Source organism: Falco peregrinus, chromosome 5 (genome assembly GCF_023634155.1).
Source record: "Falco peregrinus isolate bFalPer1 chromosome 5, bFalPer1.pri, whole genome shotgun sequence".
NCBI lineage: Eukaryota > Metazoa > Chordata > Aves > Falconiformes > Falconidae > Falco > Falco peregrinus.
Window position 1 is genome coordinate 62,713,782 of NC_073725.1, and position 10,345 is coordinate 62,724,126.

Here is a 10,345-nt window from a genome sequence, read left to right on the forward strand (position 1 = left end):
CGGACCCTGCTTTTTAAATTAAACCAGAAATGTTCCTTCAGAACAGGTGCCCAATTTCAACTGTGTATGTCAGGTAACTGAAAAGGAAAAATAAAAACAAAACAGGTGAGAGAATGATTTTTAGAAGCCAACCAGCAAAGCAATCCACAGCATGTTATTGAAAAAGAAAAAACCCTGTACTTCAACTGTGCAGTTCACGGAAGATGCTTATTATCACAGTATCCCAAGACCATACATTATTGGTACAGAAAAGCCGAGAAAATGGAGAGAATTGTAAATTAATCCATTACATTTTGTTGCAAGGCTGTATCTTCTTCTGCCTCATGTAGTTCGATAGCAGAGAAACTATGAATAATGTCACCTTTCAAACCTTGCTATCTCTATGGACCTTCTGTGGTGTTACTGTGGCACTGATACATATTATGGAGATTCCTTCAAGCTCACCGTAGCATCAGGCAGGCATTAATGGAATAGTTAACTCTGGCTGCTTTTTAGAAGCCTTCTCAAAAATTAAAATGAAAACTGAAATCCTGGAAAGGAAAAGCAGAGCCACAGCATGAAAGAACGAGACGAAATATTGTTTAATAGCAGTGTGATTAAAGCATTCACCTGGGGAATAGGAGAATTGGTGAGTGTTTAATATAAAACAGCCATTCAAGGCTTGCAGTCAGGTCACCTGCCTGCCAGAAGAAAAGCATAACAACAAATTCTCGAGTTACATTCAAGCTAAATGGTCCCCCCAATACTTCTTCCTCTGGACCCAGAATCAAAAGTGATCAAGTTATCACTCTTCAACTGAGTTGTAATTAATATCCCTGCACATATTCACATCCCAAACAAAAACTTTTAGTTTAAGCTATGTTCACGGTACGTATAAACCTCATGGAGGTTTTAAGTGTTGGGGTTTTTATGTTGTAGCTCTACCCTGAGAACACGGGCCCATCAGTTAACATGCTCAACTGATGCCATGCCACATACTGTAAGAGCATTGCTTTGATATTTAACTTTCGTGGAAGAGAGCAAAATTCTTGATCTACTATCTTGTAGGAATAGATTTTGTTAAACAGCAACCCTCATTCCTAGCCACCCTCGCACAACAGCCAAGCGTACCTGGTGTCAGACAAAGGGGTAGGGATGCAGCAGGTCTGAGGTAAAGCCCGAAAGTCATGTCCCTGGGTCAGTGGGACACGTGGCCGGGCACGGGCATCGCTCCACCACCACCCTGTGCAGTGGCCCTCCAGCGGGAGCCAGGCACGAGAGCATCGGCTGTGGAGTCATCCCAGGTGAGGAAAAGGGGAGCCTCCACCGAGGCTTCTGACCCCTCCCTTGAAGGCCACCAGCTGCATTACTTCTCATCTTGGCCCTGGAGCCAGGCAGCCAAACCCCAGGCAGTGGTGGTGAGGGGGCTCTTACAGGCATGTGCTGTTTCCCAGGCTGTCTTCAGGATGCAAAAAATCACTGCTCCTCCAGTGGAAAACAGCGTTAACCTTGGCGTCACCAAAGGCCTAGGGAACATTGCAGGTTACATGGCTTCTGGTTCGCTCGATGGATATATTAGCAATGAGGCAAGTATAATCTCACCAGTCTGAAGCAGGAAAAAACTTAAAGTTTCTATCAGGCATAACAGAAATGGTGCTGAGATAGCTCCGAACTTCTAATATGCAACAAACATTTCACTCTTAACATCCAAAGTCAAGATTCACCTCTTCTGAGGGAACAATTTGCATGTCTAAATGTAGATCTCTGACACCACTTGGGAAGCCCCAGGGCAGACTGTCCAGCCTTGGCCCTCACTCCAGGGAGTCACAGCTCTTCTGTCCTCCTGTCAGACTGGTGACTCCAAGCTCTTTTTATAGTTTGTGGAGAGAAAGGCAGCTGCAGAGAATTATTTATTTGGCATATCTTAAATCTCTGTCTTAAAATGAGATTAATCACCCTGTAGAGATGCTTCTCTCTCTCCATCAGTGATAAAGGGAGCCTGGAGTGCCTGTCCCACGCTGTAATCTCTAGTTTTGGGGCACACTGACCAGAGCAGAGGAATTCCACCCATTCTGTCTCCTGTGTCTGACCTAGAGGGAAAAGCAAAGATATCCATCAGGCACTGACTTCCCCCTAGCAATGAAATGATCATTCCTGGTATCTTCAGCATCCTAAAGTTCCTGTACCGAAATCTTATTCACTGGACTGTTCTTTTATAAAGATAACGGCATTTAGTTCAATACTGAGCTCCCTGTATGGCTGGAGCCTCACACCAAGCACAGCTTGCAAGGGGGATGGATGGAGGAATAGTACTGTACCACTTTCACTAAGCCTCTTGCTTCAGTGGCTGGTTATGAATCATTTCACATCCCAAATCGACGTAAGTCCCCAGTACCTCAATGTAATACTTCATCTCCATTAGAAAGTTAAACAGAAAGCCCAGCTCATGACAGCCGTGTAGCAACTACTGTTTTTATCCTTAGTAATTGAAAAGAAGTGGAACTGTGAGAGATACAACTCTGGCTCCTTCCTGTAGGGCTAAGCCAACTCCTGTGATATTGGCAAGCATTTTGCCCTTGACTTTCAAGGGCATTGACCAATCTTTTTGTGCTTTACTTGAAAGCTGACAGTCTTACTGTTTATCAGTTTCCAGGAAATATGGTGCTAATTTTCCTGGCAAATTTTTCTCAAATGTGAGTAGAGGATTTCCTGGCTTAGCTGAATTCCAGAGTGCTTTTAGGAAAACAATAGATCTTTATTTGAAAGTGGTTAGAGAAAAAGCACGTACCCCATTCCCTGCAGTGAATTGTTTCCCCACTTGCTGTCACTGTTAAAAATGCATATTTATTTCTAGGCTGACCTTGCCTTGAGTCCTTATTCAGGTACTGGGTATTTTTTTGTCTCCCAGCCTGAAAAGGTCTGTGCCTCCTGCCTCTTGCAGTGCAGCTGTAGTGGGCTCCGGCAGGTGCCCAGTGAAATCCTGCTGCCCCGAACAGCAGGGCAGAGCCAGCTGTGTGCTTTCCAGATGTGGTATTACCCAGCTGCAAGCTGCCAATAACACCATATGGGCACCTTGCTTTCCTTTTGTAAAACAAGTAAAAGTGCAATTACCCTCAGCTTGTTGCTGACCCTCATGGAAGAGCAAGGATAAAAGCATCCTGATTGCTTCCCCAATTACAGGTTATTACAATTTTATGTTGTTTTAGGCAATTTATTTCCACTTCAGTTGTCTTGTCCGGTTGTGACATTTAGATGGCCCTAAGTGTGATGCTGCTATGGCACCTTGGCAGCAAACTGTTTAAGGGGAGGTATATTTTTGGCAGAAAAATTCAGCAAAGGGAAAAAGGAGCTGCTTCACTATGCTTGGTAACTTTACACCAACTCCAAAACACCAAGCAAGGTGTTTTACTAGTTTCCTTTTCCCATCTGTGATATGGAGAGGTCATGCAGAGCTTGTTCCTGGTTAACATGATCCCTCTTTACTCAGGAGAGGCTGGACAGGTACAGGACAAACTTTTCCAGAGTAAAATTTACACCAGCAAACAGTCTATGTGCTGATGTTGTGAATGCTGTCTGCAAAAAAAATTTTTGCTGCTGTTGGATGAGAAATGCTCACATTTGGAACCAAACGTACAGATTATTTCCCTCGCTTCCTTGGATTAGTTACAAAAGCCTGATACATGGCTCATGGTGATACAAAGCCAGAGGAGATCACCCAACTTCTGAAGTGTCCAGGAAGTTGGATGCTTGCTCTTTTCTCGTGGCGTTGATGTGGCATGGGGGAACTCCAGTTAAAATAGGAGTCAGAGCATGTAAAATGGATCACACAGCATCTCTACAAGCACAAGGCTCTGCCTGCCTGCAGAACCCATTTCCACAAAGCATAAATGAGATTAAGAACTTTGGTAGGTTGCGGAGTAGAGCTTTTATTTAAAATAGGAGAATCCCTCAAACTATTTTAAGGATGTGCACAAAAAAGCAACTCAAAAGTTCATAAAGACCATGGATCTCATGCTTCTTGACATGTGTTTATGACCTGTGGGCCAACTAATTTTATGATTACCAGTTTCGAAGTGTCGTTGACCTTTTCCCTGAAGTTGCTTTGCTGTTGTCAGAGGTGGTACATGGCTGAACCAATGATCTGATGAAGTCTGTGAATTCGTATTCCAGGAAACCAACCAATAGTAATTTCATTAGAATGAATTGTCTGAATCATGATTAGATTTGCAGATGGAAATTCTAAAGTAATGTACAGGTTTCAGCACAAAGGGAAAATATATCTTACTAGGAGTAAAAGCATCACCCACATCTTTTAAGTCATGTAAAGAAGCCTAGCTCATGGAAAGAAGCATGATGGAACAGTAAGCACTTGATGGAGGGATTTAGGACAATCTGGGTTTAGTTCTTGGCCTGCCCTAAATGGATTTGGATGAAATTCAGTTAAGACATACATTGAGCTCTTGTTCTGGGTCTATTTGAAGGCTTTACAGTGTTTCCATGCCAAACTGCTCATTGCTTTCTCCAGCTGGAGGATGACAATCCCAGCATCTACCTACCCCAAAAATGAATGGCTAAGATGTGTTGTCAGGAACTTCTAGCAATAACACACTGTTGAAAGGTGACAGTACATCTTAATTGCTGCTATCAATTCCAAAGAGGTAACAAATTTAAGTTGTTGATGCTCTGATGCTTGGAATTTGGCATATATGGTTTAAGGCAGTGGTTTACATTGGTTTTGGTGGGAAGGACATGCTCAGTCCTTTACCACTCAGCTGAAGCATGGTAATTCTTTATTCTCAGGTAACTCAGTTGCTGTAGACTGTGGCACCATACCCCTCAGGCAGGCACTTCCACTGATGTAAATGGCTACAGGTTGCTGCTGGAAGAATCTCTACTGAAATTAGTTCTTCTTCCTGCAGTCTTCCCACTGTAAATGGGTGAGCCTGTACTGGACTGTACTGGAGATCTGCTGACTAAACTGAACGCTCTTGCTTCCCTCTCTCCCTTCCCAGTTATTACGCTGTGCTGTATCTTCAAGTGCCGGATTCCTCGAACAAGGAAAGAGATTGAGGCACGATATGCTCAACGACAAGCAGCCAAGACATATGCAGACAAGCTGGAGACTGTGCCACCACTCAATGAGCTGACAGAGATCCCTGGAGGTACTTCCCATGTCCCTACACATGAGACCCACCTCTTCTTTTGGGGTTTCTTTCTGTGTGCATGAATGCAAAGGGCTAGGCTGTCCCGCAGTGTAAATCAGTGTGGCTCCTTGGGCACAACTGTTAAGATACTGCCATGACTGGGTAAACCACTCCCATCCAGGGGCACTAAACCTGCAGCATTTGCAGCAGCAGGCACAGTCATTTAGATGAAAGGGACAGTTTCTCCATTGGTGTAAGCCAGGGTCATTTCTCTGAAGTTCATGTTTAAAATTCCCATAGAGTCTGACTCATTTTAACGTCCAGTTCCTGGGTTGGGGGATGTCAGTAAGAAGAAAAAGAGTTTGCCATGACCCATAAATGGCTTTCCCTACTTGGATGGCCAAGAGTATTTCTGGCACTGGTCTCCGCGGCTCTTACTCACCTTTCCTGATTCTGTACCCTAGGCTCTACTGAAACTCTCCTAACTCTCTCTGGTCATGTCCAGTCCAGACCTCTCAGCTCCCTGCCTGTGGTGAAAGAAGAAGATGAAATGGCCCTGCAAGGAAATTAGGGGACTGCCTTCCTGTCTGTTTGTCTGTGGCTTCTCTTTTCTGATGAGATTCATCATACCTTGGACTCTGCTTCTCAGTTGCCTTTCTGCGTTTGACCTCTATCTTCTCAATACCTTTTTTTATGAACTTTTTTTTCCTCTTTCCTACATCTTTGCAAACCCTGTGATCTATAGCTTCATAGAAACTGGACGTTTCCATAACTGAAAATGTGATGCTTCAGTCCATGAAACTGGTGAGAGGCAGATAACGTAACCATAGAAATTTAGTCCTACACCAGCAAAATACAGAGCTCAGTGCTTAACAGTAGGAACTTGCACATACCTCAGTATTTCAGAGGTGTTCCGACATCTGACTGTGCCCACACTATGAACTGAGGATGGCTGGACCACTTTTGGGAGCTGAACCCAATGGGCATGAATAAGCCCTTGGCCATACAGTTAAATTATCTTAACCTACTCTGAAGTCCAAGGTCACCCAAGGGTAGGTTAATGCACTCTGACCTGTGTGGGCAATCACATATAGAAGTGATTAGTGTTGTATCCTTTGATTTCCTGCCCCAAAAGCCTAATCCTAACTCTGTGAGGACCAGCTATCAGTAGATCCCAGAAAGTGCAAAGGATCATGCCTGTGGACAGCAGAAAGCCACAGCCACTCATTGCTGCTGCATCCTCTTCCTGCCTAGCTGTTCGTTCTGGACAACCAATAAATTAAACATGAGAATATCCAGATGAGACAGGAAGGGTATTTGGGCAGCAGAATGGCGGTTCCACCCCAGAAAGCTAATAAATTTTGATCTCCTGTAAACAGCCTTTATGTCCCACTAACACGTGCACGTACTCCGTCCAAAGTCTGGCTATTCGGTGTAGATTTAATCAGACCATGGTAAATTATTGCAGCTTGAACTCATGAATAAATCAGCACAAGAAAGCAATTTATGAAAAGTCAGCTGCACCATAAAGACTACCTAAACTTTTATACAGTTAAAGTACAAGTTGAGCAGTTGACAACCTTTGAGAATCCCAGAATTCTGGTCCCCGCAAGGTGCAGGGTAGGAGGCTGGTGGGTAGCATGTTGCCGAGTGGCTGCTGATGGCTGGTAATGGCTCATCAATGGCTGGTAATGTCCTCTGGGACTAGGCAGGTACAAATCTGCCCATGTCACCCTGCAGGAGATGGTACTGGGGTGGGAGTCTTCTATCCACAAGGACATACTCCACATCTGTGGAGAACTCTGCATCAGCACTAGTTGTCAAGACTTTATCCACGGTGGATGTGATTTCTTTCACAGTAAGGGAGGTGCTAAAGTGGAAGAGGTAAATCGTGCCTTAAAAATGCCTGTATGTCCTCAGCCTTGGGGACCCAAAAGGACTGACTCAGCTGTCAACACCTAAACTGTTAGATGCAAAAGCTACGTGTAATCAGACCCACTGGTTTGCCCTCCCGAGATTAGTGGGTGTTCTGTCCCCAAAAAAGTTTCACTACATGATTCAAGCATTAGAATGGAAAATATGCAAAGCTTTGGGCTTTGTCTCTGTGCTGTTATTTCCATCTGTACAGAGTGTGATGCTCAGCCATGTTGCCCCAGTGACATTTGGCAACCCACCTTGATTTATGCAGTCATGAAATTTAATGTGTGTGTTTGTTGACTATTTATACACTTAGACTGTGACAACACTTGGTAGACCCAGTCAAGGCCAGAGAGATGACTTAATTACTAAGTGGCCATTAAATGCTTTAAAGATTTCTGTAAGTGTCAAATGCTATTAATCACGAATACATTACAATGCTTAAATGCTTTCATTTCTTGGCATTATTTTACCTGACTTCACATTTAATATGGTGGAATATTCTGACTGCTAAATGGCATGCAGTTTTTTGAGTGTCATATATGGCAAGCTCTTCTACTGGACATAAATAAAATGGACTTTAGGATTCAGTGTATAAAATATTATATACAAATTGATTCATTTGTGCTCTGTCTCCTGTCTGTGGGAGGAGTACCAGCCGGATTTGGCCTTTGCTTTGGGTGGAGATGTACTGTCTGGGTCCATGGCCTGGGAGATCTTCAAGTATTCTGCTCTGAGGCTGCTCCAGCTGAAATTTTTGGGAGTTCACCTGGTTCTTACCATATTTTACCATATTTGTCCAAGAAGCAGACAATGTGGGGAGGGTTTTTTGGTGTCTTTTTTTTTAATTCTTCCCTCTCCTTGTTTTTTTATGAGATGTCAGGATTTCCCCTGTGGTTGAAAGACAGAGCCTGTTTTGTTCTACTCTCATTTGTGTGCACAAATGAATCACCAGTTCCCAAGGCCAAAGGATGATATTTCATTTTTCTGTCCACACTGAAGGAATATTTTAGGTAAATGTAACACGTTCAGGTCTGATTCACACCTGTAATAGGTTGCTGCCATTTGGAAGTGACACCACAGACATCCATAGCAATGGGAGATTTGGGGTTATTTAAACAGACTGGAGTCCAGTGGCTCCAGGTGGGGACTGAGACATCTCACCAAAGGGCCATACCAAGTCACTTCCTAAGCCTGTTCACTCTCATCTTTCCTTAGCCTGTAACAAATGTGAAATGATTTGACTTAGCCTAGGTGCCAGCTGAAGCAAGTGAAACAGTGACATGTCATCCCCCACTTGCTGAGGTCACTCCCAGGCCATTGCTACATTGTGGCTGGTTTCAATTACTAAGTTTGTTAACATGGTTATCTATTTATATACCTGAGTCCTATACTGGTGATTTTCAGGGAAGGAAGTAATAGGAAATTTGCATTTTCCCTTGTTTATGCAAAGCTTTCTGCTCTGCTGGTCTTGAGCAAAGGAAAAACTTTCCATAAGGAATATATGAAATAAGGTATGTGTTTAGGTGTCAAGATGCTCCTTGAGATGACAGTTCCGTGCATCAAGCTCTGACTTCAAAAATATTTTTGAGAAAGTGAACTACTTCTAGTAGCAGAAAAAAAGAAAGATAAGGAAGTTTTCTGCTAGCACGTCCTTTGTCAGAATAATTAGGCTGCAGAGCCAGTGTGATAATGAGGCTTTTCACCTGAAATGTGGGCACTGAACCCAGCAAACTCCTGAGTAAAAATATTCCATAAGTAAAGTTATTATAAGCTTCCTATAACTAATATGGCTTATTAGAACACACCAAAACAGGGCTAACGATGCACCCGAGTTAACTGCTATATGCCCATGGTATGTTGCTGCCATTAGTTGTAGTGGTACTGTTGGAAGCCAGTCCCATGGTAACTGGATGCAGACAGGATACGGGCTAAGCCTGCTGTGTAGCCTTGTGCTGGGCAAGCCATCTTCTGCTTGTCCATCCCTGAAAGCAAAGATCTGCAGCAGAGCCCCTGCCCTCAGCTGCAGGAGACATACCCCATACACAAAGAATTAGAAAAGCCAACCTACCCCCAAAAAACCAAACCCAAGACAGGTCTGTACTGAATTGCATGAGAGATGTTTCTGTTCCTTCTTGTGGAAGGAGACAACTCCACATTGAGTGTCATTATTGGGAAACACTAATGGACTGTGCTTATAATGTTCATGGATCAGTTTCTAAAGACAGGAGCCATTTCCTCCAATCAATCCGCAACCCAGCTCTTGAAATTACCAGTTCTGCTTTAGCCCATTAGTCTATCTTCTCAAAACAAAGACAGGAAAAGCTGGTTGCCAGTGAGCAAATCAGCTGCATGGACAAAGCCCTAGTAGAAATGTCTTCTCTTTGTCCAAGATTTGACATCAGGGAGCAGTAGTTTTGCCCTCTTCCTGGCTAATGTCAACACAAATTAATGGCTTTCTTGTTTTCTTTCTCCATCCTTGCATACAGCTCAGGTTGCAGAAGAAAAAAAAGAAGAAGTTCCCACTGTATCTGGAAAAGTGGACAAGGCTCAGGGTAAGAAAGATGGATCCAAAGGTTCCAAGAAGAAGAATGGTGAAAAGGACCAGAAAGAAGGATCCAAGAAAGAAGGGAAGGATGGAGCCAAAAAGAAAGAAGGAGAAAAGGGAGAAAAGGGAGAAAAAGGAGAAAAGGGGGGAAAGGACACTACTGACAAGAAACAAGGTGGTGGGAAGAAAGGTGAAAAAGAAGGTGAAGCAGTAAAATCAGGAGGCAGCGCAAAAACTAATGGCAAGGCCGGTGGGAATGCCAAAGCCCCAGCAAAGAAGAAGTGACCTTGCTAAAAGACAGTGCTGGCAGCCGTTTGGGGAGGGCACTGTCAAACTGCTGGGGGTAGAGCACTGGGAGCAGATGGGGCATGCTGTCTCCAGATACTCGGGCTGTTGAGTGCCACTGGATGTATGGATTTATTACCTTTTGAAGACCAAGTCACTGTTTTTTTATCCACTAAAGGAAATCCTGGCCATTTGGTGAGACAGTATCTTGTAAATAAAAATGCACTGGGCAGAGCTACAAGATAACAGCAACTAGAACCAAACTGCAACTGGAGTGAGAATCAGAACTTTGAAGAAGCATGGAAATGCACAGAGATAAAGACCTAAACTAATGGGAGGATCGGATTCATTTACAATTTGTTCTTCTAGAGGACCTTAAGGAGCTTGGTAATTATTTACTAGCACTTATCTCCTAAGTAGGATTTGGTTGTGGGTAATTTTAGGGGTTAAGTAAATTCTGGATGCTAAACCC

At 43.6% G+C, this 10,345-nt stretch overlaps 1 protein-coding gene across 1 annotated transcript in view; it reads left to right on the plus strand.

The window, feature by feature from the left end:
• The window catches only part of TMIE (transmembrane inner ear), a 31,607-nt gene extending 25,913 nt beyond the window's left edge, over positions 1-5,694 (plus strand). The window contains exons 3-4 of the mRNA XM_027786541.2: positions 4,992-5,141; positions 5,588-5,694. Of these exons, the coding sequence (XP_027642342.1) occupies positions 4,992-5,141; positions 5,588-5,694 (257 nt within the window). The remainder of the gene's footprint in view (positions 1-4,991; positions 5,142-5,587) is intronic.
• Positions 5,695-10,345: the final 4,651 nt, after the last annotated feature.